The 27,801-nt window shown below is 36.4% G+C and overlaps 5 protein-coding genes and 3 pseudogenes across 6 annotated transcripts; 3 read left to right on the forward strand and 5 right to left on the reverse strand.

Annotated features, from left to right (window-relative positions):
- Positions 1 to 11: 11 nt before the first annotated feature.
- Positions 12 to 1,135, reverse strand: LOC104730918 (23.6 kDa heat shock protein, mitochondrial). The gene is made up of 2 exons (XM_010450161.3): positions 810 to 1,135; positions 12 to 576 (listed from the first exon to the last, which is right to left on the reverse strand). The coding sequence occupies exons 1-2, from the start codon at positions 1,000 to 1,002 to the stop codon at positions 140 to 142; spliced, it is 630 nt and encodes a 209-aa protein (XP_010448463.1). The 5' UTR covers positions 1,003 to 1,135; the 3' UTR covers positions 12 to 139.
- A 951-nt stretch (positions 1,136 to 2,086) lies between these two features.
- Positions 2,087 to 3,928, forward strand: LOC104730919 (QWRF motif-containing protein 7). Of its 2 annotated transcripts, none has more exons than XM_010450162.3 (5): positions 2,087 to 2,837; positions 2,924 to 3,160; positions 3,246 to 3,335; positions 3,434 to 3,544; positions 3,685 to 3,928. In XM_010450162.3, exons 1-5 carry the CDS (start codon positions 2,115 to 2,117, stop codon positions 3,757 to 3,759), a joined length of 1,236 nt encoding a protein of 411 aa, XP_010448464.2. In that variant the 5' UTR covers positions 2,087 to 2,114; the 3' UTR covers positions 3,760 to 3,928. The 2 variants fall into 2 exon arrangements, with proteins under 2 accessions (XP_010448464.2, XP_010448465.2); XM_010450163.3 differs by having other exon boundaries at positions 3,437 to 3,544; positions 3,685 to 3,871.
- A 735-nt stretch (positions 3,929 to 4,663) lies between these two features.
- Positions 4,664 to 5,154, reverse strand: LOC104733314 (S-protein homolog 20 pseudogene; annotated as a pseudogene).
- Positions 5,155 to 6,745: 1,591 nt separating this feature from the next.
- Positions 6,746 to 7,396, forward strand: LOC147930275 (uncharacterized). The gene has a single exon (XM_087476791.1). The coding sequence runs from the start codon at positions 6,746 to 6,748 to the stop codon at positions 7,394 to 7,396; it is 651 nt and encodes a 216-aa protein (XP_087332917.1).
- An 8,060-nt stretch (positions 7,397 to 15,456) lies between these two features.
- Positions 15,457 to 16,087, reverse strand: LOC104733315 (S-protein homolog 20 pseudogene; annotated as a pseudogene).
- A 3,637-nt stretch (positions 16,088 to 19,724) lies between these two features.
- LOC109128160 (S-protein homolog 18 pseudogene) lies at positions 19,725 to 20,208 on the reverse strand (annotated as a pseudogene).
- Positions 20,209 to 23,240: 3,032 nt separating this feature from the next.
- Positions 23,241 to 25,627, forward strand: LOC104730922 (uncharacterized). The gene is made up of 9 exons (XM_087478490.1): positions 23,241 to 23,486; positions 23,576 to 23,640; positions 23,765 to 23,828; positions 24,083 to 24,116; positions 24,253 to 24,479; positions 24,567 to 24,630; positions 24,775 to 24,866; positions 24,955 to 25,173; positions 25,276 to 25,627. Exons 1-9 carry the CDS (start codon positions 23,448 to 23,450, stop codon positions 25,441 to 25,443), a joined length of 972 nt encoding a protein of 323 aa, XP_087334616.1. The 5' UTR covers positions 23,241 to 23,447; the 3' UTR covers positions 25,444 to 25,627.
- LOC104730920 (uncharacterized) lies at positions 25,618 to 27,690 on the reverse strand. Its single transcript, XM_010450165.3, has 4 exons — positions 26,914 to 27,690; positions 26,392 to 26,644; positions 26,189 to 26,294; positions 25,618 to 26,080 (listed from the first exon to the last, which is right to left on the reverse strand). The coding sequence occupies exons 1-4, from the start codon at positions 27,315 to 27,317 to the stop codon at positions 25,797 to 25,799; spliced, it is 1,047 nt and encodes a 348-aa protein (XP_010448467.1). The 5' UTR covers positions 27,318 to 27,690; the 3' UTR covers positions 25,618 to 25,796.
- Positions 27,691 to 27,801: the final 111 nt, after the last annotated feature.

Consider the following 27,801-nt stretch of genomic DNA (forward strand, 5'->3'; position numbering starts at 1 on the left):
AAAAAAACAAGAGTTTCAAAGAGGAATCCTTCAGTCAAGTCTTCAACATCGACCGTTTACACACACACACACTTTATTCAAAGAAAGGCATATCAACAAAACAAAACAAAACAACACTAAACAAAACGACGACGTTTTTCTAGTTAATCTCGATCTGACGGACATCGTTACGCTCTGCTTCTTTCATCTTCGGAACCACAACTTTCAAAACTCCGTTCTTCATCTCCGCCTTGATCTCATCGATCTTGTAAATCTTCTCCGGCAATCCAATCCTGCTCGTGAACTTCCGGCTCCCGCTCTCTCCTTCACCGTCACCACCATCTTCTTCGTACTTCCCTTCTCCGCGAATCACCAGAGTGTCCTGCTCCAGAGCTAGCTTCACATCCTCTCTGCTCAGTCCAGGCATGTCGATCCTTAGGTACAGAGCATCATCTTTTTCTTTTATATCCCAACCACGACGAGCTCCTGAAGCTCCCATGCCTCGTGTTGCTGATAACAGAGGATTCTCCATAAACTGGTCCATCAGATTCAGCACCTGGCTAACGCTTCTCGTCGGCGAAAACGGATCAAACACATCTACACAAAAAAAATCAAAGATCAACCATGTCAATAGCGCTATACAACATTACCTAACCCCTAATTACGTCACTACTTGCTTGGCACATACTCAAAATCACAATCTACTATAAAAAGTCATGTTCATCAAATTTGCAGCTAAAATATCTGATTTCGTTACATTCTTAGCACCGTGAACAGAGAGGCACAGATCTGGATGAAAATTGAAACGATTGAGCTGTGGAGAGGACTACCTGAGAAGAAATCGCCACGGCGGCGAGAAACAGAGCGATCAGAGCGCCGGTCTAGACCATCGCCGTCTTCGTCGTAGCTTCTTACGGCGTTGGTGTTGAAGAGGCGAGAGGAAACAGCTGGACGAAGAACGCTACGGGAACGCGGAACGATGGAGAAAGATAGAAGTCTCTTAAGAGCGAGAGAAGACGCCATGTCTGTTGTAGAAATAGGAAAAGCTTTTTTGAGAAAGTTTAACTGAAGAGTGTTGTGTTTATCTGAGTACTGTGTGCGGCGAAAATGGAGACAGGGGAGGTTTATATATATGGGTACACGAGTAAAGAGTAGAAGGGTGGGATATTATCAGGTGAGTGAATGTTCTGGAGAGATGGATATTTCTCCGGATGGTTCTAGAGGTCCTTGGCTCCCAAGCTAAGTGAACATAAATTTTGAAGTATGTTGTCCACTTAACGGCCCATCAAATTTGGCCCATGTTATTACCTGGTCAGATAACCATGCATATGAGAGAATAGTACATCTTGCTTTGTGTCAGCCAAAGCTTATCAGTTGTGTTTATATGTTTCGGTAACCAAGACAATAACATAAATATGGATTATATAGTTTGAGATGGTGCTAAGTGAGATTGGAAGCTGGATTCGACAGACTTTATATATAAACCATAAAACCAAAAAAAAAAAAAAAAAATGTTACAATTATTATCATTGGTGATTTCATCAATAACAACGAGAGTTAGTACGAGGACGATCAGCAAGCGGCCACCAACCACCGAACGTGGGAAGATACGGTTCAGACTAACATTCTTAAATAAAAACAAACAAATTAATTGGATATTGGAGAATGCAAATTAACATATATTGGTACTGAGAGGTTAAAGAATTTGACATTTTTTTTTTCTGGTTCAAGATTAAAGATTTGACGCTATCTTAAGGTTTTATATATTCAACGTAGACTAGATACATGAGGCCGTTTTGAATTGGAACCTTTTTAAAGTTTATAAATCGCCATGTTGTTTAATTTGGAAGATAAACAAAAGACGTGTCAATAGCTAAAGCTTGACCTTCGTATGCTTTTGACCTTACATATATTATACTCCCGGCCTTTCGTAAATACACTCGAATTTATTATAGTTATTTAACAATGTAGACACACACTAATACATGCAGAAGTGTTCTTACCTGCCTCTACGTGCTGTCAACTCCTACAAGTCCCCAAGCGTTATCAAACAGATAATGAGCCCTAACTAATTTATATATCATGCATAATTATACAAAAAAAAAAAACCAGAGCGTGATAAAGTTAACTATCAAATGTCAAATACGAAAATGTCAACCACCACCACTAGTCGCAGAATCCGGCCTCCGTCGCCAAATATTGATCGGAGCCGGAGTATATCCTCCTCGATCTCCCTCCCAGTGTCTTTAAACGCCTCATTCTCCTCTTCTACGTCCTCCTCTTCTTCCTCTTCGCCTTCCAATACAAGTAAACGAGTGATGATAAGCAAATCACACTCCACAACAAGATCCTCCAGACCCACCGGATCATCCAACTCCAAACCCGGTGAGAATAATATAACCCCCGCGAGAAACAGCGCGTCAAGATCTCAAGAGATGAACAGCGGTAGAAGCAGAGAGGCTTTTGCTCGGTACTTGGAGCAACGTGAGCGTGGCAGTCCTCGTAATAGCAACGCTTCTTCGAGAGGTGTAAAACCAGGATCAGCGAGCATAGCTTCGGCGTGGGCGTTGTCCCCTGGGAGAGTTTCGACTCTGAAGACGCCTCTGTCCAGCTCAGCTCCGGCGGCTCCAAAGTGCATGACTCCTCCTGAGTCACCGGTAAGCAAGGCCAAGATTAGAAGCGGTGGCGGTGGTGCGGTGGCCGGAGTTTTGAAGTACTTCATGGCGCAGAAAAAAGTATCTCCGGTTCAAGAGGAGGAGTTTCACCGGTTTAGGGTTTTCCAAAACAGATTACTCCAATGGAGGTTTGTTAACGCAAGAACCGAAGCCACTATGGCTAACCTTAAGATCAACGTTGAGGTACAAAACTATATGTATAAATTTATATCTTGTGAATGCATGTAACTAATAACAATATTCATATTTGTTTTTATGAATGGTTTCAGGATCAGTTGTTTTGGGTTTGGCTAAGGATATACAAAATGAGGAACTACGTAGTGGAAAATTTGATTGAAGTTCAAAGGCTCCGTCAAGAAATCAAATTACGTGAAGTGCTTAGCCTCCAAATGCCTTTACTTAATGAGTGGTCAAAATTAGACGCAAAAAACTCGGAAGCGTTGAGCAAGCTAACTCGAAAACTCCATGCTTTGTCTGTCCGTTTACCCCTCGTACATGGTGCCACGGTTAGATAATATTCTTTCTTTTGGAAAACAAATTTGTTTATAATGTTTTTGCTAATGAAAAAGATTAATCATGTGGAGGTTATAGATAGATGTGGTGTCCATACATGAAGAAATGGTCATAGCTATAGAAGTCATGGACGAGATCGAAGACGTCATCATCAAGTTTCTCCCACGAGTAAGTCCACTTTATTTATGTTATTGACCTTTTTTCATAAAATAAAAAATTCTTATATACATGATAATAGGAAACTTGTCTTGGTGATTAAATATCAGCAGGTTGAAATAATCCTATTTGAGCTGACAGAATTGATTGGCATGTTCAATCAAGAATTGTTATATTTTGAAGAAATAGAGAAGACCCTTTTCTCCATTCCTATCTTTGCGGTAAATCAATATCTCTAATACTCCTCTCATTATATATATTTGACCGGTCTGGTTTAATCTATAACTTTGAATGGTTTGATTCTTTGTTTGGAATTAAGCTTTAAAGGCTAAAGTGGTGAAATGTTTGTTTTAATTAACAGGCCAAGGAAACCAGCTTGAAGGTCCATTTTCTCCAGAAGAATGAAGAACAGAGGAAATCTTTGCAAAGTTCATAATTTTTTTTTCTCTAATAACTCAAGAGTTGAGATATGTAACGCAATATTAATTATATAATACATACTAGTGATGTTTAATGTCATAGATTCACATCTTAAGCTGTTGTTTTAATTGGACGTAATGTAGTAGGAATTTAAACTAAAATGTTCATGGGAACATAAGTTATCTTTGTAGGTGGAAAGAGTTATGGTGGAAACACTGCATATCTCAATTTCTTGGTTTCATTGGATTGTTATTTATCTCATCTCGTATGTGAATATTAAACATCTCATTCATTGGTTTGTTATATATATATATTTTATTAATAAAGTAATTATCTTCAAATTGTGAGTTTGCTTCCGAGGTTCTTTCTCTTTAGTGGTCTTAGGGACTCGGTCAAATTGACCCAGCAGGGTTGTTCCAGGGTTCATGGTTTTGACATTTTATAGCTACTATAGGTGTTAAGCTGATAGAGGGGGAAAGGGTTTAATATATTCTTTTATCTATCATTCTTTCACATCTCAATAATAGAACAAAATACAGAAGTGGATGGTAATTGGTATGAATATGATTAACTTTCGTATTTCAGTATCTTATATGGTCTCCTAATTCCCCTTGTTTCTACTTTCTTCTCCAATTAACGCTGTACAAATAAACCATTATTGGAATATGTTTTGGCTCTTAATTTTCCTAAGTGTTTATTATACTATTCTAAAAAAGTGCAGGACTGTATCAGATCCATACTAAATTACCTTTCACAATCGAGACATAGGTCTACATCAAAACCCCGTTCTTAAACCAACTTGGTCTAAATGAAACTCTTGTTTTTAAACTAATCGGTTTTCATCTCTCGTTTAATGTGTAAGTCTATGTCATGTCTCTTAAGGTTTAAATTTTTATATCATGTAGGACTAAACAAACGAAAAAACGAAAATAATATATTTTTATTCTTTAGCTTATAATTGTGAAATCTTGTTACAATAATATTCAAATATTATCCCTCCAATGATAACATTTTTCTCGACCTGTTAATCTACATGGACCATCATGTCTTATACTCCAAACACACGAATGACGTTTACATACATATTGATCTCTCTTAGTTACAAGAATATCAAACCATTTAGATTGACTTCCCCACTCAAAGTGACAAAAGAACAAAGTTGTTTCCCAAGCATTAATACCTTCTATAAATCCCCAGTGTTTACCAGGGGCTAATGATTGTGATCCGAGATCTTTGTGCTTTGATTTGCAGTGTAGTCCCAATTGAACATTTGGATCAATATTATTGATGATATCAACATTTACATGCACTCTCGCCTCACATAGACAACCAAAGAGAATAACCATGAATATGACACTAAACAGTATGTTAAATGTGTATGAGCCACACATTATGAATAATATAAATAACAATTGTGAATGTTTTACAAAAAAATGAACTTTAGGTTTTAGCATCCCATCTTTTTATATATACATCTCACGTATGAATGACAATGATTTTCAAAGATCTTATCTTATCCATTATCTAATATGATTATTTATATTTATATTCTTTTCTTCTAAATTATATGTTTTTTTCACAAATCTATGCAAAATTAATTGGATTGGTTTTAACTAATTATATTATGCAGGTTTTTATCTTACTGGTTGAATTGGTATATTAAATTATGTTTTTGTTTAAGAATAAACAAAAATTCAATGATTTTTTAATTAGTGTGCATTAGACCATCTCCAATGTATATCTCTATTTTTCCTTTAAAATAGAGTAACTCTATAATAGAGCAAGAGTTAGTGTAAAAAAATAGAGGTGAGAATAGAGTTGCTTTATATATAGAGCAATTTTAACTCTAAAATAGAGTGGGGTTGAAGATGTCCTTAGTCTAAAAGTCATCTAAAAAGGGAGGGAGTTTAATAAATTAAATAAGGTTCATCCATACTCACATGTGCCATTTGTTTTTGACTCTTTGTGACATGAGTCATTTAAAAAAAAAATTCTCAAATACATTGTTATCTATGTTTACTTAATTAAATAATATCATTATATATTAATTAACTCCTATTTTTCCTACATTTAAAAAAAAGAATTCACATAATGTTATTGTTAAAATCAGTTTTGACATGTGTCATTTTAAAAACTCAAATACATTATTATCTATCTCTTTCTTTATTAAATTTTATCATTATCTATTAAAATTCTTTCAAAGCTAAATAAACCATAACAATACCATTATGTGAGCTATTTATTTTAGAATGTACTCAAATACATTATTATCTATCTTCACTTTATTAAATTATATCATTACATATTAAAATTCTTTCAAAACTAAATAAACCATAACAATAACTTCATGTGAATTATTTATTTTAGAATGTAGAAAACATAGAAGATAAATTAAAAGCATAATTTGGAGGAACTTTATTTTATTATATATATATGGTTATTTTTTGTTATGCAAAATATAATTTTTTTTTTTCAAATTGGATTTATTGGTCGCCGTACAAATATCTGAAATATTTGGGTCTCTGATTGTTTTTTCAAATAGTCATGTAATTGATATTTGATAGCAACTAAACGAATACTAAAGTATGAGAATGGTAAAGGAGAACTCAAAACTATAAAGTCTTGAGAGGAATGTGAAAAAATTAGTTCAAGTGAGATAATTAATCCGCATGGTACAATAGTTCATCGTTCATTCACATATTAAAATATACTTATACAAATTAAGATATGGAAATCGAAAAATATATAATCCAGCCACACACACACATGCTCAATGTTAGCGAGATCTTTGGAGATCTTTGGTTTGGATCGCATTGGAATATACTTGTGATCTGCACTTATCTTATAGTAGTTATATTATTGTAGATATGTGGTTATCTAGTTAGTAACAAGATCTTATGTGAATGTATATATATTGTAACTCCTCTTTACAATCAATAACACGAGATTCAGTAGTTTGAATCTAGCTTTACATGGTATCAAAGTCTGAAAAAAATAAGAAAATGTCTGAAAAGAGCGTTAAGACAGAGTCGTCAAAGACGATGGCGGCTGCTTACCAACTGGCGGCGAACGAAAACCCTGGAGCCATCATCGCCCAGGTTCAGTTCAACGGTGACAACTTTGATGAGTGGGCTCAGGCGGTGAGAACAGCACTGCGAATCAAGAAAAAGTTTGGTTTTGTTGACGGAAGTGTGACAGAGCCAAACAAGGAGGAAGCAGAGTATGAAGATTGGGTCTCCGCAAAGTCGATGGTGTCTTTGTGGATCCTCAACATGGTGGATCCCAAAGTGCGGAAGACACTGGGAAACAAGGAAGATCCTGTGGAGTTGTGGAAGGAAATCAAGGATCGATTCTCTGAAGGGAATGGTCCTTGGATTCAGGAGATTAAGGCAGAGCTTGCCTTTTGTCGTCAAGAAAACATGACGGTGATCGATTACTACGGCAAGCTGCAAGTCTTGTGGGAAGACCTGAGTAATTATGAACCGACTTTGGCGTGCAAGTGTGGAAGATGCAGTTGCAATATCACCACGGAGATTGAGAAGAAGAAGGAGGATGACCAGATTCATCACTTCCTTCTTGGTCTGAACGACACGGTGTACGGAGGAGTTCGCACTTCAATAATAAGTACAGATCCCTTGCCTAACATGAATTAAGTCTACTCAAAGGTGAAGTCTGTGGAACGAATCAACACTGTCATGTGTGGGAGAGAACAACAAACGTCCCAGGTGGCCTTTGCTGCTCGGAGTGGAAACATAACAGCCGGACCTGAAGAAAAATCACGACTGTTTTGCACTGCGTGTAAGAAGACAGGGCACATGGCAGAGACATGTTTCCAAGTCATTGGATATCCGCCTTGGTGGGGTGAACATTCTCGTCAAGGAGGACGTGGTAGCGGTCGAGGAGGAGCTGGATGGGGCGTGGAATGATACGCGCAAACGCTGCAGTTGTTCAAAGTGAAAGTGGCGTGAGTACCGAAGCTGGGAGAAACGGGTACACGGGGTTGAGCAACGAGCAGTGGGGAACCCTTATCAAACTTCTCAAGGAGAAACAGGTGGCAGAACCGCGTCTCACCGGTAAGTCGTTCTCTCATGACTGGGTCCTTGATACAGGAGCCTCGAATCATATGATGGGGTTTAGTGAAATGATTGTTGTTCAGAAGTATATGTTGCCTTGTTCAATCGGTTTGCCAAACGGTTGCCAAACTCTGTCCAAGGAAAAAGGCATTGTGGTTTTTGATGATGAGTTTGAGTTGAAGAATGTGTTGTTTGTACCTGACTTAAGATGCAATCTGATCTTATCTCAGCTTGTTGCGGATCTTGATAAAGTGATGAAAATTGCTTACAAAGGTTGTGTACTACAGGACCGTACAACAAGGAGGCTGATTGGAGCGGGAGAACTTAGAGACGGGTTGTACTTTTTTCGTCGCTTGCCAACCTTTAGTGCTTTTCATTTGAATAAGGATGGAGCTGATAATATGTGGCATTAGTGGCTGGGACATCCATCTAATGGTGTTTTAGATTTGGTTTCTGTTGGTTGTAGTTGAAGTAGGGATTTTTCAGTTTGTGAAATTTGTGTAAAAGCAAAACATAGCCGTGAGACTTTTCACTCAAGTAATAATACAAGCTATGAAGTTTTTGATATGATTCACTGCGACTTATGGGGACCATATCGTAGTCCCACTTTGTGTAATTCATTTTACTTCTTGACAATTGTTGATGACTTCTCAAGTGGAGTTTGGGTGTATTTACTTCGAGAGAAATCACAAGTGAAACAAACACTAAAGAACTTCTTGACTATGGTATCTAATCAATTCAACAAAAACATCAAGATAGTTAGAATTGACAACGGGACAGAATTCCCTTGTCTCACAAAAGAATTTTCAGAAAAAAGAATCATACACCAGACGTCTTGTGTTGGTACACCGCAGCAGAATGGAGGAGTGGAGTGAAAGCATCGACATATCCTTAACGTGGCGAGAGCACTCTTGTTTCAGTCCTCACTTCCGATCAAATTCTGGGGAGAAAGTATTCTCACGGCAGCTTACTTGATAAACAGAACACCGTCGCGAGTTTTAAAGGGGAAAACTCCTTACGAACTGATTTATGGGACTCCTCCACCATACAACAATTTGCGGGTCTTTGGTTGTCTTGCATTTGCTCACAAACAAAGGAGAGGAGGAGATAAGTTTGAAGAAAGAAGCAGGCGTTACTTGTTTGTTGGTTATCCGTTTGGGAAAAAGGGTTGGAACATGTATGATTTAGAAACCGACAAAGTCTTTGTATCACGAGATGTGGTTTTTGTTGAAAAGGCTTTTCCGATGAGTTCAGGTGAATTCAGAGGTGATCGAGAAGCATTGTTGAACAACACTGCTGATTTTGGTGAGTTAGTAGATGTGGTTGAAGAAGAGATTGTAGTTGCTAACCTGGAAACAGAACAAGAGGCTAGTAATGAGACACTAGAGACGAGTACTGATACTACAGTAGATGAAGTACTTGCCGAGACTGACATTTTGTCTCGAGAAGCAGAGGAAGAGAATGATGCAGCAAATGACGTTGCAGAAGAGGGTGTTGCCGAAGCACCTCCGGTTGAACAACTCGGACGTGGCAAGCGTGAGAAAGCCATGCCAGCTAGACTGAAGGACTATGTGTTGCAGGTTGTGTGTGATTCAGACAAAACTGCAGACGAGTCAGTTGAAGGAATTGATTTCCCAATCTCAAAATACATCGTCTACAGCCAATTTTCTCCGAAGTATAGAGCATTTCTGGCATCAATTATTGCAAGCACAGAGCCTACTACCTTTTGTGATGCAGTGGCTTACAAAGAGTGGCGAGAGGCAATGCAGAAGGAAATTGATGCTCTCAAACATAATCAAACGTGGACAGTGACAACTCTTCTTCCAGGAAAAAAGGCGATTGGCTGTAAGTGGATTTATAAACTCAAGTATAGAGCTGATGGAATGTTGGAGAGACACAAAGCCCGTTTAGTAGTCTTGGGGAACAATCAAAAAGAAGGTGTGGATTATGATGAGAACTTTGGACCTGTTGTCAAGATGACGACGGTTCGGACGTTTCTTGGAGTTGCTGCAGCAAAACAGTGGGAGTTGCATCAGATGAATGTAAACAACGCTTTCTTACATGGGGATTTGGAGGAGGAAGTGTATATGCAACTTCCACCTGGTTTCCGTAACAATGAAGATAGAAACTCAGTGTGTTTACTGAAGAAGTCTCTCTATGGATTAAAGCAAGCTCCAAGATGTTGGTTTGCTAAGTTGAAGGGAGCACTTACGAAGTATGGCTTCAAGGAATCACACTCCGATTATTCAATATTTCACTTGCGACGTGGTACATCTGAAATCTACATCCTGGTGTACGTAGATGACATTATCATTGGCGGTAATGATACAGCAGGCATAGCACAGTTTAAGCAGTATCTCGGCGAGTGTTTTCATATCAAAGACCTGGGTTCGCTAAAATACTTCTTAGGGATTGAGGTGGCAAGAAATAATGATGGTATTTTTCTCTGTCAAAGAAAGTACACAATGGGTATCATTAGTGAAGTGGGATATCTAGGATCACAGCCTGCTGCGTTTCATATTGAACAACAACACAAGCTTGCTCTTTCTGATGGTCCGTTGTTAAAAGAACCAGAACGTTATCGACGGTTGGTAGGGTGACTTGTGTATCTTTTGGCTACTCGACCAGATTTGACTTATGTTGTTCATGTTCTGTCTCAGTTTATGCACAGTCATAGAGCTGATCATTGGAACTGTGCATTGCGTGTTGTGCGGTAATTGAAAGGAACGCCGGTACAGGGTGTGCTATTGTCTTCTGAGTGTGACTTAAAGCTGTATGGCTGGTGTGATTCTGATTGGGGAGGGTGTCCTCTGACGAGACGTTCTATGAGTGGTTGGTTCGTCACGCTTGGCTCTTCTCCAATTTTTTGGAAGACTAAAAAACAGAAGGTTGCAGCTCTCTCTTCTGCAGAAGCAGGGTACCGGTGTATGGCGTTAACTGTTAAGGAGCTGGAGTGGTTGTGACACTTAATGGCTGATTTTGGGGTGTCTCAACGTGAACCAACAGACTTACATTGTGATAATCAGGCCGCTCTGTACATTGCAGCTAATCCAGTGTTTCATGAGAGAACTAAAGGAGTGGAGATAGATTGTCATAATGTTCGTGATGCTATACAAGCTGGAGATATTCGAACACAGAAAGTTCATACAAAGGAGCAACTCGCAGACGTGTTTACTAAGGCACTTAGTCGTCGCGAGTTTGAAAACATAGTTGCCAAGTTGGGCATTTGGAATCCGCATGCTCAACAAGATATAAAAAATCAACCTATAGTTTTGGAATATACTTGTGATCTGCATTCATCTTATAGTAGTTATATTATTTTAGATATGTTGTTATCTAGTTAGTAACAAGATCTTATGTGAATGTATATATATATATTGTAACTCCTCTTTACAATCAATAACACGAGATTCAGTAGACTGAACTAGGCGTGGGCATTTGGGTATCGGTTCGGGTTCGGTTCGGGTATTTCGGGTTTATAATTTATAGAATCATATAAGTATTATGAAAATTTCAGCTTGGATTCGGTTCGGGTTTTTTCAGGTTCGGGTCAGTTCGGGTATTTTTTTTAAATACCAAAATATACCCGAAATAAGTGAATCCCCCACTATACCCGAAATATACCCGAAATACTACGAACTGGGTTAAGAATTAACGAATTGAGAAGACTAATCCAAAACATAATCCAAAAGTATAATCGAAAACATAAACAAGTAGTAGAGACTAGAGTAGTAACATCCAAAACCAAATTCAAAAAGTCTTAAAAAAGCTTGAAGTGGTCTTAAGAAAATTGTAAGAAACATCAAGAACCAAAGAAGAGTACTAACATCAAGAATCAAGAATCATAGACATTTTCATTGTTTCTCTGTTCCAAGAGCAAAGCAGGTTGTTACTATATGTAGTAGTGTAATAACAAACAAGTAACAAGCAACAAAAGACCATGAAATTACCTTATATCTGATAATCCGAATATGATTCTAGCTTGAGTCAACTGCACCATCAAACTCTGGAAAATATCAAGTGAATAACAAAAATATGAATGTTAAAACGCTACTCAAGATTGACAAAAAAGAATTTAACAAAAGATTGTTACCTCTCTGAAGATTATCAAACATTTCAACATCAGCAAGAAGTTGTGCATTTGTAACTGTTTTGTCATTTGAATTCAGCTCACACTTCAGCCACTGCTCTGTGCACATCAAGACTTCAACCATATAATGACTTAAACAGCTCCTTTTTGATTCTATGATACGACCACTAGTGCTAAATGCACTTTCAGATGCAACAGAAGAAACCTGCATTGCTAACACATCTTTTGCTATTTCTTCTAAAACTGGATACTTACTACTGTTCACTTTCCACGAAGACAATACAGACTATTCTATTCCCATTAATCGTTTTAGGAATCTCCACTTTTTCTTTCAGATAAATGTCTAACTCATCTCTTGGATCAGTGACTCCACTTTCATCAACCATCTCTTGATAAGTAGAATCCATCGACTCTGGAACTTCATACCCAACATCATCATCCATTAAATCAGTGGTATGACTTGCATCATTGTATTCTCGGCCACCTACTGCTGATGTCAGATTTGACTGTGATGACTGACTGTTTGTTCCTTTGTTATGAAATGCACTATACTCCGTAAGCAAAGCTTTCAAAACATCATTGACTGATTTTTTCATCTCTTTTACATCTGAACTCTCTTTACCATAAAGCTTTTCAAAACACATATTAGCAAACTGCGTTTTCTTCCTTGGATCAAAGACACTAGCAACAATAAACATTTTATTTATATGCTTCATTCCATCCTAATACTTTTAAAACTTAGCTATCATCTCATCAGCTTTTGTTCTCAATTCCTTGTCTAAACTAGTACTCAAGGCCATCAGACTCTTCTCTATAGTTACTATCTCACCAAAGCATTTGTAAGAGGCAACACTAGTAGATGCAGATATAACCAAAGTGGATTTGTAAAAGATTGCTAGAAACTTTACTAATCTCTCCACATCATTCCAATCAGTAAAACAAGGCGGCCCAATCCTTTTTTCACCATCCACTACTTCTAGAAAGAAGTCATTGTATAACTTGTCCTCCATTTCCATCTTATCAAATGCTGATCTAAACTTCAAGGCTGTTGACAGCATAAAGTAGGTTGAATTCCACCTTGTTTTGACATCCAAAGGCAAACTCCCTCTAGTCATCTTACCAGTTACAACCTTCTGCTCAAATGAATCACATCTTTTAATATTAGACCTCACATACTGAATAGCATTACGAATGGCTGTTACTTTACCCGTCATTTCATGCAAACCGTCTCTGACAATCAGATTCATAATGTGGGCACAACACCTCATATGCATAAACTCCCCATCCATCACAAATGCATCATTATTCACTAACTTGAATTGTTTCTGAAACTTTAGGAGTGCAGTAGAGTTTGCAGTTGCATTATCCACTGTGATTGTGAAGATCTTCTCTATCCCCCATTCAGCTAAACATTCCAACAGAACAGAAGATATTGTCTTCCCTGTGTGATCCGTGACATACTTAAAACCAATAATCAGCTTCTTGAGCTCCCAGTTCGCATCAATAAAATGAAGTGTGATCACCATATAGCTCGCACGAGTAACATTTGCAACCCAAATATCAGTTGTCAGAGACACTCTTGTTTTATTACCTGCAATCCACTTCTTCAGAGCTGCTTTCCTTCTCACAAACATTTCAACAATGTTTCTAGTAGCAGTTCTTCTTGAATGAGGCTTAAAGAGATGCATCTTACTGCAAAAGTGTCTCCAAGCTAATCCTTCAACAAATGCTAGTGGCAACTCTGCCAACACAAGCATCTCATTAGAAGCCTCTCTGAAAATTTCTTCAGAAACTTTCCAGTTTTCATGATTTCCATCTTCCTTAATAATATGTTGAGATTGCCTCTGCTCCCATGCCTTATATTCCTTGCAAGTCAAATCTAGATGCTTCTTCAAGTTTGAAGTCCCAGACGCTGATGCACATCCCAATATTCTTTGACAATGATTACACTTGCATTTGTCCTTCAGCTCCTTGACTCTCGTGAAGTGTTTCCAGACAGGGGACCTTGTAGCCGGTTCCTTAGGCTGCTTAGGTGGTTTAGAAGTTGCTCCACTACCTTCTGGAACCTCTTTTCTTTTGCCTAGATTAGTAGTAGGTGATATCAACTCTTCTTCGGCTTCTTCATTTTCTTGGTTTGGCAATGGTGAAGAATCCATCTACAAAATAGAAATAAGAATGAGTGTTAAAACAGAGACTAATAAGCTAAAACTATCAACTTAAAATTGAAAAAAACAAAAAAAACAAACCATTGAATACCTCAAGTCTTAGCACTTCTAAACTAATTCGAGATTAGCCGTGACAAAGACACATATTGAATCTCTATGTAAATTACTCTAGAGTGTAGATTAGACAGACCAAACAAATATTAAAAGTTTGAAACAAAACAGAGAAGAAGAAGAAGAAGAAGTGTATGTTTTACAAAACTTTATTTCAAAACATAAAGTCAACTATATATACTTGAAGATGGCAAAGATTTCTAGAAAACTAGGGTAACATCTGATTTGAGAAACTTATAATGTAAGGAGAAAGACAAACAAGAGTAAGCAGGAAAAAGTGCCAAGGAACTACACTTACTAATCATCAGCAATCTTACCCATCTGATCGAATATAAGGGAATATGCAAACAGATAATATCATATGATATACGAAACAAAAACCAACCCCCAATAGACATAAAGAATATATGATTTTGCACATGATTGATGATAACATCAGCATAATTTAAAAACTGATTCTCAATGAGATAAAGTTAGTCCTGAACAGATATCAACATCAAAATGCAGTCTCGCCTCACATAGACAACCTAAGAGAATAACCATGAATGTGACACTAAACAGTATGTTAAATGCGTATGAGCCACACATTATGAATAAATGACTAAGATTGGTTTGTTATATATCTTTTTATTAATAAAGTAATTATCTTCAAACTTTGAGCTTGTTTCTGAGGTTCTTTCTCTTTAGTGGTCTTAGGGGCAGGTCAAATTGACCCAGCAGGGTTCTAGGATCCAAGGTTTTGACATTTTATAGCTACTATAGGTGTTAAGTTGAGTTTATAGAGGGGGAAAGGGTTTGATATATTCTTTTATCTATCTTTGTTCCACATCTCAATAATATAACAAAATATAGAAGTGGATGGTAATTGGTATGAATATGATTAACTTTTGTATTTCACTATCTAATAAGGTCTCCTAGTTTCCCCTGTTTCTACTTTCTTCTCCAATTAACGTTGTACAAAAATTCTTCATAATTCGACTAAGGTGGAACTAAACCATTTTTGGAACATGTTTTGGCTCTTAATTTTCCTAAGTCTTTACTATAATACTCTAAAAAAGTGCAGGATTGTATCAGATCCATACTAAATTACCTTTCACAATCAAGACATAGGTCTACATCAAAACCCCGTTCTTAAACCAACTCGGTCTAAATGAAACTCTTGTTCTTAAATGAACCGGTTTTCATCTCTCGTTTAATGGGTAAGTCTATGTCATGTTATGTTATGTCTCTTAAGGTTTAAATTTTTATATCATGTAGGGCTAAACAAACGGAAAGACGAAAATAATATATTTTTATTCTTTAGCTTATAATTGTGAAATCTTGTTACAATGGTATTCAAATAATATCATTCCAAGGACAACATTTTTCTTGACCTGTTAATCTACATGGACCATCATGTCTTATACTCCAAACACACGGATGATGTTTACATACATATTGATCTCTCTTAGTTACAAGAATATCAAACCATTTATCTTGACTTCTCCATTTAAAGTGACAAAAGAACAAAGTTGTTTCCCAACTGTTAATAGCTTCTCTAAGTCCCCAGTGTTGATGAGGGACTAAAGATTGTGATCCGAGATCTTTGTCCTTCGATTTGCAGTGTAGTCCCAATTGAACATTTGGATCAATATTATTGATGATATCAACATCTAAATGCAGTCACGCCTCACATAGAAAACTAAAGACAATAACCATGAATGTGACACTAAACAGTATGTTAAATGCGTATGAGCCGCACATTATGAATAATTTAAATAACAATTGTGAATGTTTTACAAGAAATGAACTTTAGGTTTTAGCATCCCATTTTTTTTTTTGGTGAGCATACATCTTTTTTTAAGTACATCTCACGAATGAATGACTAAGATTTTCAAAGATCTTATCTTATATTCCCTTCATTTTTTTCAAATATTATTTTTTAAATTTATATTTTTCTTCTAAAATAGATGTTTTTCTCAAAAATCTATGCAAAATTAATTGGATTGGTATTAACTATTTATATTATGCAGATTGTTTTCTTACTGGTTGAATTGGTATATTAAATTATGTTTTTGTGTAACAATAAACAAAAATTCAATAATTTCTTGATTAGTGTGCATTAGTCTAAAAATCATCTAAAAAAGGGAGGGAGTATAATAAAATAAGGTTCATCCATACTCACATGTGCCATATGCCTTTGACTCTTTGTGACATGAGTCATTTAAAAAAAAATCTCAAATACATTGTTATCTATGTTTACTTTATTAAATAATATCATTATTATATTCAATTAACTCCTATTTTCTGACATTTTAAAATAAATAATTCACATAATGTTATTGTTAAAATAACTTTTGACATGTGTCATTTTAAAAACTCAAATACATTATTATCTATCTCTTTCTTTATTAAATTATATCATTATCTATTAAAATTCTTTCAAAACTAAATAAACCATAACAATAGCATTATGTGAACTATAGTCACCAAAAAAAAGCATTATATGAACTATTAATTTTAGAATGCACTCAAATACATTATCACCTATCTCTTTCTTTACTAAATTATATCATTATCTATTAAAAACCTTTCAAAACTAAATAAACCATAACAATAACATTATGTGAACTATATTCACCAAAAAAAACATTATATGAACTATTAATTTTAGAATGCACTCAAATACATTATTATTTATCTCTTTCTTTATTAAATTATATCATTATCTATTAAAATTCTTTCAAAACTAAATAAACCATAACTCTCCAATAGCTCAAGAGTTAAGATATGTAACTAAATATTAATTATAATACATACTAGTGATGTTTAAGGTCATAAATTCACATCTTAAGCTGTTGTTTTATATGGAGGTAATCTAATAGAAATTTAAACCAAAATGTTCGTGGAACAGAAGTTATCCTTGTAGGAAGAAATAGTTTATGGTGAAAACACTGCCTATCTCAATTTCTTGATTTCATTGGATTGTTATTTATCTCATCTCGTATGTGACCTTTTGACTATGATTGGGCCCTGCAGTGGTAGAGCTAGGCAAGATGATAGGATAGCAAGTTACTATTAAACATCTCATTCAGTGGTTTGTTATATATATCTTTATTAATAAAGTAATTATCTTCAAACTGCGAGTTTTTTTTTGTAATGGACAGGGGAGAAATCCCATAGTTTTATTCAAATAGAAACATTACATACGGACAGAAAGCGGAATCGACGTTCCGTTCCTATCGTCTATAAGCACCAAACTACAAGCCTCCGGACACACATCTAATACATGAAAACGAAGCGGTAAAGAAAACAAATAGTTTCCTAACCCGTCAGCAAGACAATTAGCCTTCTTATACACATGAGTCACCCGGACTAACCAGTCCCTTGAAATAAAGCCATGGCACAAACGTACCAGGAACACCAGTGGATGAGTGTCGTGAATCCCTAAACGTAGAAAATTCACAACCAACTCTGAATCCACCTCTAACACCACCCTTCGCCATCCTCGTTCCCAAGCTAAAACCAACCCATAGTATACACCCCACAACTCGGCCAACGGAGCAGTGCATGAAACTATGTTCTGCGCAAAACCCACGAGCTATTCACCCTCAACATCCCAAACCGCACCTCCTACAGTCGCGTCCCACAGATTACCATGTGACGCTCCGTCCGTGTTGACCGTAACCCAACCCTCCATCGGACGAGACCACGAGATGAACCGCTCCACCCGAGTCACCCTGTTTGTGTTCGTGTTTGACCCTCCATTCCCCCCCCCCCCCCGACTGTGCCTGAACAACCTCTGCAGCAGCAACCCTCCTGGTAAACCCCAATCTGTCATGACACAAACCTCTCTTCCCAAACACATCCAACACCGCCATTTCCAGACCCACTATAACGCCATAGCGACTAGCGTATTCCAGGCCACTCCTCCGGAGTCCGACTGCACCTTCAAGTTATCAAACAACCATTCCAACAAGATCACCCAAAACATGTAAGATCGTTTCAGTACCACCATTACACACTGTCTCATTTTGGTGTACACACTTGGTCCCATGCTAACAAATGGATCTTCTTCTCCGGTGCGCTTCCCACACAAACGAGCGAGCCAAATTATCCAAGCTCTCCCATCTTAAAGTCGGTAATAGAATTGTAGCCGGTATTGATGAGATAACTGCTTTCGTAAGTGTGACGTGTCCTGCCAAACTCAACGTACGACTCCTCCACAGAAAGGCGTGAAGAAACACGCTCAAGGACCTCCCCAAACGTCTCCTTATCTATTCTTTTTTGTAATATGGGCGGGCATTCCCAAATACTTCCCTAACTCCCGAGTAGCCCCAATTCTGCTCTCCGCCGTAATCAATTGCTCCATATCTCTACTCACATTCGCGGAAAAGAAGATCTTTGATTTCTCGAGACTCACTTTCTGACCTGAAGCCATACAAAACGTATCCAAGACTCGTCTTATAACCCGTACTTGAGCAACGGACGCTTTCGCAAAACAAACATGGGACAGCTTCGGACTACCTCTTGATAAACCTACCGGCTTCCATTCTTTCCTACCAGCGGCCCCATCTATTAAGTGGTATAACCTCTCTAGGCATAGCACAAACAAATATGGCGACAGCGGATCTCCTTGTCTTAGACTCCGTTTTGGGACAAACGAATCAGTCTTCTCCCCGTTCCACAAAAGACACATTGATGGGTTAGACACACACTCCATGATTCTCCTATGCGAGCCAACCTCCAACCCTGCAGCCTCTAAAGTTTCCTCCAAAAAATCCCAACAAACTCTATCATACACCTTCTCAAGGTCTAGCTTCAAAAGCATCCATCCTTTCCTGCCTTTCTTTTTCCTCATAGAGTGAACTGCCTCTTGTACCAACACCATATCTTCAAACTGCGAGTTTGCTTCTGAAGTTCTATTCTCTTTAGTGGTCTTAGGGGCTCGGTCAAATTGACCCAGCAGGGTTGTTCTAAGGTCCAAGGTTTTGACATTTTATATCTACTATAGATGTTAAGATGAGCTAATAGAGGGGGAAAGGGTTTGATACATTCTTTTATCTATCATTGTTTCACATCTCAATAACAGAACAAAATATAGAAGTGGATGGTGATTGGTATGAATATGATTAACTTTTGTATTTCAGTATCTAATAAGGTCTCCTAATTCCCCCTGTTTCAACTTTCTTCTCCAATTAACGCTTGTACAAAATTTCTTCAAAATTCGACTAAGGTGGAACTAAACCATTTTTGGAACATGTTTTGGCTCTTAATTTTCCTATTGTATCAGATCCTTACTAAATTACTTTTCACAATCGGGACATTGGTCTACATCAAAACCCCGTTCTTAAACCAATTTGGTCCAAATGAAACTCTTGTTTTTAAACTAACCGGTATCTCTCGTTTAATGTGTAAGTCTATGTCATGTTATGTTATGTCTGAAAGGTTTAAATTTTTATATCATATAGGGGTAACACAAACGGAAAAACGAAAATAATTTATTTTTATTTTTTAGATATTTTTTTTAGCTTATAAATACAAAATCTTGTTACAATAGTGTTCAAATGTTAGCATTCCAAGGATAACATTCTGTGTGTTCTGTGAATCTACATGGACCATCAGGGGTTATATACCATTGACACGTATAATATTTACATGCATTTTTATTTCTCTTAGTTAATAGAATATCAAACCATTTAGACTCACTTTCCCATTCAAAGTGACAAAAAAACAAAGTTGTTTTCCAAAAATTCATAGCTTCTCTAAATCTCCAGCTTTTATACGGGGCTAATGATTGTAATCCGAGATCTTTGTGCTTTGATTTGCAGTGTAGTCCCAATTGAATATTTGGACCAATACCATTGATGATTAAAACATCTATATGCTGTCTCACCTCACATAGACAACCAAAGAGAACAACCATAAATATGACACTAAACAGTATGTTAAATGCGTATGAGCCACACATGATGAATAATTTAAATAACAATTGTGAATGTTTTACAAAATATGAACTTTAGGTTTTAGCATCCCGTCTTTTTATACATACATCTCACGAATGAATGACTAAGATTTTCAAATATCTTATCTTATATTCCCTCTATTTATTCTAATATGATAATTTATATTTTTTCTTCTAAAATATATGTTTTTCTCACAAATCAATGCAAAATTAATTGGATTGGTTTTAACTATTTATATTATGCAGATTGTTTTCTTACTGGTTGAATTGGTATATCAAATTATGTTTTTGTTTGACAATAAACAAAAATTCAATAATTTCTTTATTAAATAATATCATTATATATTAAATTAACACCTATTTTCCACATTTTAAAATAAATAATTCACATAATGTTATTGTTAAAATCAATTTTGACATGTGTCATTTTAAAAACTCAAATACATTAATATCTATCTCTTTCTTTATTAAATTACTAGATGAGGACCCGCCCGGTGTGTGGGTTTAAAGTCTTATAAATTAAATTAAATTTAAAAAAATATATTAAATTTTATTGCACGTTATTTATAAATTTTATTTTTGTTATAGCACACTGATTTATGTCAATTTACAAATTTTTTATGTATGTTACTATTAGTGTATTACTTTTACACCTAAATATACTCTATGTTACAAATCTATTCTTTATCACCACCTAGAAAATGTCTATATGAACACATTAAGCCAACTATTTTACTTTTACTTCTGCATAGTTTTTTAATTACTAAAACTATTGGCTCAAAAAATATATTACATAATATACTAATTAGTGATGTACAATCACAATAATGTATGACCACCATAGAGAAAACCTCGACTCTGCCCTCATCCCTTCTGGAGATAAACTTGCGTCCAACCTCCTCCACCATGGAGAGAACCTTGGCTCCACCTTCTTTCCTTAGGGAGAAAACTTTGCGTCCAACCTCCTCCACCTTCCACCCTTGCGGAGATAACCTTGTGTCCAACATTCTCCACCATAGAAAAAACTTCGGCTCTGTCCTCCTCCTGTTTGGAGAGAACATGTTCACGTCTTTTTGCTATCTCAAAATGGCTTGCTCCGAGCCTCCGACAACCAATGAAACTAAAAACCTTTTTCTAACGTCATAAAATCTTTTGATAGTAACTAATACTAAATTTCCCAATGTATTCGTAAAAGGGTCTTTGACACACCATGATGTAGTCTATGTCTCTCTAATGCATCAACCGCCACCTTGATTAGTGAGCTCATGTCCACTCACAGTCCATGGACTCACCTTCCTATCAGTGGGCCCTACATTTATTCTTGGCCCGTTGACCCATCTATATTCGATGGTCGGTTTTTTACGTCCGGGAAGCTTTAAAAACTTGCACAGTTCTGACAATCACTTTGAGGAAGGTCACCCATCATGAAGTTCTCTCATGACTCTTGACCAAAAAAATAATTGTATTTTGGTGACATATGTGGCGTATGTGCGTAGATATACATATGCAATCTGCTTAAGATTAGAATCACATGTAGCGTACTAAGCCAAATCAATTCTTTTAAACCTTTCCGCAAACCAGGGTGTCACAGTTTTTGAGCTCCTATGGATCTATCAACAACGATTTATGTTTATCCAATCTATCTATGTTTGTTGTAAGTGTGTGTTTGATTAACCTATTTTATCCATCCATTAGGTTGATGAACTTCTATTCGTTATCTTTCTTTGGGATTGAATTAATAATGGTAACAATTATGTTTGCAAAAAAAAAGAAGGGTTATGACCAACCAATCAAGGTCAAGAAATTAGAAGAAAATTTAATTTGACATATTTAAAGAAACATTAGAAATTATAAGTACAGTAATATATGAATCTCAAATAATTCAAAGATGAAAATAGAAATTAAATAAAACAATCTAGTAATACTATAATAAATTTTAAAATACAGTATTAGGAAAAGAAGACGCATATATTAATCTTTTTTTTCAGGTCAACATATTAGTCTTACATATTCCCAACTGAAAAAGGAAAAAGTAGGAGAAAATTTTGGTTTAAAAAAAAAAATTACCTTCCCATTAAAGAAAACTGTCCAATTAAACAAAGTTGAAAAGCGGTGTTTTTGAATAAATAATTTAAATATGAGACGATCTATGTTTATATAAAAGTGAGTATTTACAAAATTTAAAATTAATAATTAAAACTGTATATTTTCAATTTTTTGTAGAATTAATAACTTAAAATTAAAAATAAGTAAACGCTATTACAATTTCGAATTTTATGATATCTATATATATAATCTCCTTATAGTTGTCTTTAATAAATTCTGTAATTTTTGATAATTATCTTTTCACATTTTTAATATTTTTTAAAACAAAATATTTTTATTTTTGTTGTAATCAAATTTTTTCTATTAAATATTAACAGTTTTTACACATGTCAAAATCTGAGATTGATAACTTGACACATGTCAAAATCTTGTTAATGGCTAACTTTCAAAACCCAACTTTATATAATAAGATATCGTTATCTATTAAAATTCTTTCAAAACTAAATAAACCATAACAATACCATTATGTGAACTATTTATTTTAGAATGTACTCAAATACATTATTATCTATCTTCACTTTATTAAATTATATCATTACATATTAATTTTTTTTCAAAACTAAATAAACCATAACAATAAATTTCTGTGAATTATTTATTTTAGAATGTAGAAAAAAATAGAAGATAAATTAAGAGCATAATTTGGATGAACTTTATTTTATTCTATCATTTTTTTCTAAAATTAGATTTATTGGTCGCCGTACAAATATCTAAAATATTTGGGTCTCTGGTTTTTTCAAATTGTCATGTAATTGTTAGCAACTAAACGAATACAAAAGTACGAGAATGCAAAAGGAGAACTCAAAACTATAAAGTATTAAGAGGAAATGTGACAAAGTTAGTTCAAGTGAGATAATTAAATCCACATGGTACAATAGTTCATCGTTCATTCACATATTAAAGTGTATACTTCTACAAATTAAGATATGGGAATCGAAAATATATATAATCCAGCCCCACACACACATGCTCAAGAAGTTTAGATTTTCTCGCTATATCATATTAAAAAAAAAAAAAAGTAATTAATTATTGTAACGACCAAAGAACTCTGTGGAATATAATTATGTATGACGATGATCTATTAAAAAGCGTATCTAGGTCAATTGGAAATAAATATTTTCAGAATAGCAGAGGACCCGTGTTCGAAACCCTCTCTTCACAAAATCCCCAAATTTTTTTTTTCGTTTCCGAATTTCTTGCCGGCGGAAGACTGCCATGGACTCAGGCGACCAACAGATTCGCCGGAAATCGAAGGTAACCGTTTAATGATTCCGTCTTCTTGTTCCCCCCCCCCCCCCCCATCGTAATTTTTCATCTCAAATCTCGAATATTATCTCAAACAGCGGAGGTTCCAACCAAGACCGCCGACGCCTTCTCTCCGGCCGATTGTCCCAGCCATCGTCAACACGTAACTAACTCGAATCATTTTCTTTTGTTTATTCATGTTGATTTCTATAAAATATATTTTGCGTCTTATATAAATAAATGTGAAAGATTTAATTTTAATATCATCACTCTTTGATGATACACAGCGAAGCTGAAGATGATGAGGAAGAGAATAAAAAAGCAGCTCGCCGCTTAGCCCAACGTATCGGCGTATGTACAACTTTGTCTCTCACTCTATTTTATTTTCTTTCCTATTTTGATTTCAGTATTAGTCTTAACTCTTAACCATAATTTCCCTGATTTAATTAAATCAAAAATCTTATACATTAGATTACTCTGATATGTATACTAATTGTGAAATGATTGTAGCTTATAACCAACCAGCTTAGTTGTCATCTCCATTTGTTAAATCCAAATGATCAAAGTTGATATGTAGCTTTCTTGTGTTGTTGTTGTTGTTACAGATTGGCCAGGGGAGACCCAAGAAGGAAACAAAAGGTACATGTTTATTATATATTCATGTTACTACATATGTATTTTTACACATACACACTTCTATGAGTTGTGTGATGAAGTATGTATAAAGAAACATCATAGCAGCGTTTTGTTCTTGAAATGTTTTGAAATCTTGCAGCTTCTTCTTCCTCTGAAGTTGCATTCCAGTCAGACTTCTCCTCACTTGCGATAAAGTCGTTTGGGGTTCCTAAAGAAGATGACAAGCGTGGTGGTTCTGATGTTATTTCCTCTTCTTCTTCTTCTTCTTCTGCTGCTGATATGCCTCTTGCTATTATTGCTCGAGAAGATGAAGATGAGGTTCATGATTTGGTTACAAGAAACGAGGATGGCTACGTTGAACCTTGGGTAACTAGAATCTTATGATAGAGCATCTCCCAATTTCTCTTCTGTTGTTTTATGTGACATAAGGTTTGGCTCTATTTTCATTTGCAGGATTATAGAAACTCCTACTTTCCTACTGTTCTTCCTTTGAGAAACCCCAACTCTGGTGATCCAGGTATCTCTCGCTACTTTGCAATAGCTTTGCGGCATTACCATATGTTTTATGTTAAACCTCAATATTCAGAGGTGTGAGTGAATGTGTGTTTACTCAGTATATAGCTGCAATTTTAACTGAATCCCACTTCTTGTGTGTTGTTAGAACTTCTTGACCAGGAAGAATTTGGGGAGTTGGCTAAACATCGTGATTATGATGAGAACATCAACTCAGCAGAAGAACTTGGTCTGACATCGGTAATAAACTTTGTGAACAAATTGGTATTGACGGACATGTGAACTCTTCGCTGAGTTTGACTGATTGTATTTTCTGAGCTGCCTGCAGGTGCAACACTGCAAAAAACAGATGTTTTTCTTCAAGTTTCCAGACTCTCTCCCTGTAGTGAAGCAATCGACAAGAACAAACACCAAGAGGTCGATATCGTCAGCGAGTAGTTCAACACGAAGCAACCCTTTTGAAGGTTTACCAGAAGGTTTCATGGGCAAAATGCTAGTTTACAAGAGCGGCACTGTCAAGTTGAAACTTGGAGATGTCCTCTTCGATGTAAGTCATTTTGTCTCATCATTATTACCTTTTGGCAGAGTAATCATGCTTCTTTCACCATGTATTCATCTCTTCAACTCTCGGTCCTATACATATATGCAGGTCTCTCCAGGTCCAAATGCAAAATTTCATAACGATGTGGCAGCAATTAACACCAAAGGGAGGCACTGCTGTCGCATTGCTTCTTCAGCGAAGCTTGTGACCGTTACTCCCGATGTTGAGTCTCTTTTGAACACTGCTTCGGACATGGAAACACACAAGTACAAGTGAAGGTCGTTCTGGACGGTCCTGTTCATAAAAGGATGTGAAAAGCGTAGAATTGACCACTTAGATTCTGTAGCTACAAACTAATCTTCAACCATGATCGTAAAAACTCTTCTTGGTGTCTACTTTTTGTAGTAAGAGATTCAGTAATTGGGGTACAAGAAAGAAAACTCTTTAACGTTTTGAAACATTCAGAGTTCTTATTATGGAAACGCAACGGAGTGAATCTTGTAAAATGTCAACAATGGAGTACAAAACCGGAGATTATCAAAATAAACCACATCGTGACCTGAAAGAAAGCTAAACAAGTAGTGTCCAAGAGACGACGACTAAATGTATTGTCGACAAATTTGAAACGATCAAGACCTGTTGCAGGCTCTGGAAACCATCACGACCAACAAGACCACAATGGAGAGGAGGACCGAAGTCATCAGCTTTTCCTCAAGCCAATTGTTGAATTTGGCATCTTTCCCCTTCTTGTTAACACCATCGTCATTGTAAGTATTGAAGAGCTCGGTCACAACCTTTGTAATTTTCACAAAAACTTCCGTGGCCTTAACCATTGTGTTGTCAAATACCCACTTTATGAAATCCATTGCTGCATTATTCTCCCCAGGAGTGTCATCTGAACTCTCCTCATCATCTGTTTATACGAAAAAATAGAAAGACCAGACTAGGCAATGAGTTCCCTGAATGAAAAGTCTGTCAAATGAGAGGCTTAGATTGATCAATTCATTGTCCCTAGCTATACCTTGACTTATACCATTGTTGTACAAGTCCCTAATCTCTCGAACAACATCGTTGTTCATCACTGCCTCCCACACTGCTTTATCCGAGGACAATGATACTACCATTCTCTGCACAAAATGTGAAAAGCCCTTCAGTTATATATACCTTATCGATACAAAAACTTGAGCTTAGTTAAATCAAGGAAAGAGAAAAGGAGAAGATCACCTGGACAGATGGTTCGGTACGTAGAAGGTCAAAAGCATTGTAAACCTGATCATAAGCATGAGGAGGCTGTAAGAGTCTTGAATTGCATAGTTGCATAGAAGGCTCCATCCAGTCCAAATCCGATCCAAAGGAAGGAACTTGATGAACCATCCCTGTAGCTATAGGGCTTTGGATTCCAGTTCCACCACCCTTTTCCGGATAACACTCGTATTTGTCTCTAACCAGCTTAGAATATGAACTCCCATCGAATACCCTTAAAAAGAAAAAACAACAAGAGTCAACAATTACTCAAAACAACATGTTCATAAATAAGTAAACAAACGACCAATAATTAGGTACACTCTATATACTACAAAACAACCATGTGGGGTAAAGGTGACACGAGGACACAAAAAGAAACAGTTGATAAGAGTTTTCCAAACCTTGTTCAGATCATTCACATCAAGACAATAGTCACATCATAACAATCATAGAAACACACAGTTCCAAATCAAGAAAAGGGGGGAGAAAAAAAATGGTTACTGCTGGAGAGAAGAGACAGCATCTTGGACTTCATCAACAGAAGGAACAGAGCCGAACAGAGAGTCATCTTCTTCCTCCGAAACCCACTCGAAATCGTCGTAACCACCGGTATTAACAAACGAGAAAGCGCTGCTGCCGAGGCCGCCCCATCCAGAGGTTGCAGCCACGGGGAGATTCAACAGAGACCCCGCAGCAGCAGCCGAAATCGTAAGATGGTTAGAACCAGAAGACGATCCAAGTTTCTGAGCATGGGAAACAGCAGGAGACGACGTGGATGACGAAGAAGAAGAAGCAAAGGGATCTTGAATTCCGCCGTTGGCTACACCGGTCCTAGTCATGGCACGACCAGCGGCGCGTAACATACCTCCACCGCCGCCCATAGGTCCTCTTCCTCCACCAAACATGAGATGAGACGCGATCAAATTGGTTTCTCTTTTTATTTTATTTTATTAACTGACGACGACAGAGGTTTCGTGCGGTGTGTCTTTTGGTCTAACCGAGTGGGGGGGATCAAGTATAAATGGGTCTGTGGTGGAATGATTTTGGCTGCTATTTCTTAGGTTTTGGTACTTTGAAACAGTTTTGGTGGAATCGAGGAAGTGGATAAAGTTATATAAAATGCAAAATGATCTTTTAAAGATTTTCTAAGAATATATTTATGACTTTCCTCAGTTTGGTTTGGTCCTTCTTCTCCACGACACGCTTATCCATTTACTCTGTTTTCTTTTCTCTTTTTTTTTTTTTTTTTGCATTTACTATCATTGTTATAATAGTATTAGTTTTCCATACTTGGATTCTTCTATATCCCAAATTTATACTATCAGTATATGAGTTTCCTAAGAAATATTAAACAGAATAACAAATGATTTGCTACATGGTCTGATTTTT

The sequence above is a fragment of the Camelina sativa genome, chromosome 12, assembly GCF_030686135.1.
Source record: "Camelina sativa cultivar CO46 ecotype springtype chromosome 12, ASM3068613v1".
Taxonomy (NCBI): Eukaryota; Viridiplantae; Streptophyta; class Magnoliopsida; order Brassicales; family Brassicaceae; genus Camelina; species Camelina sativa.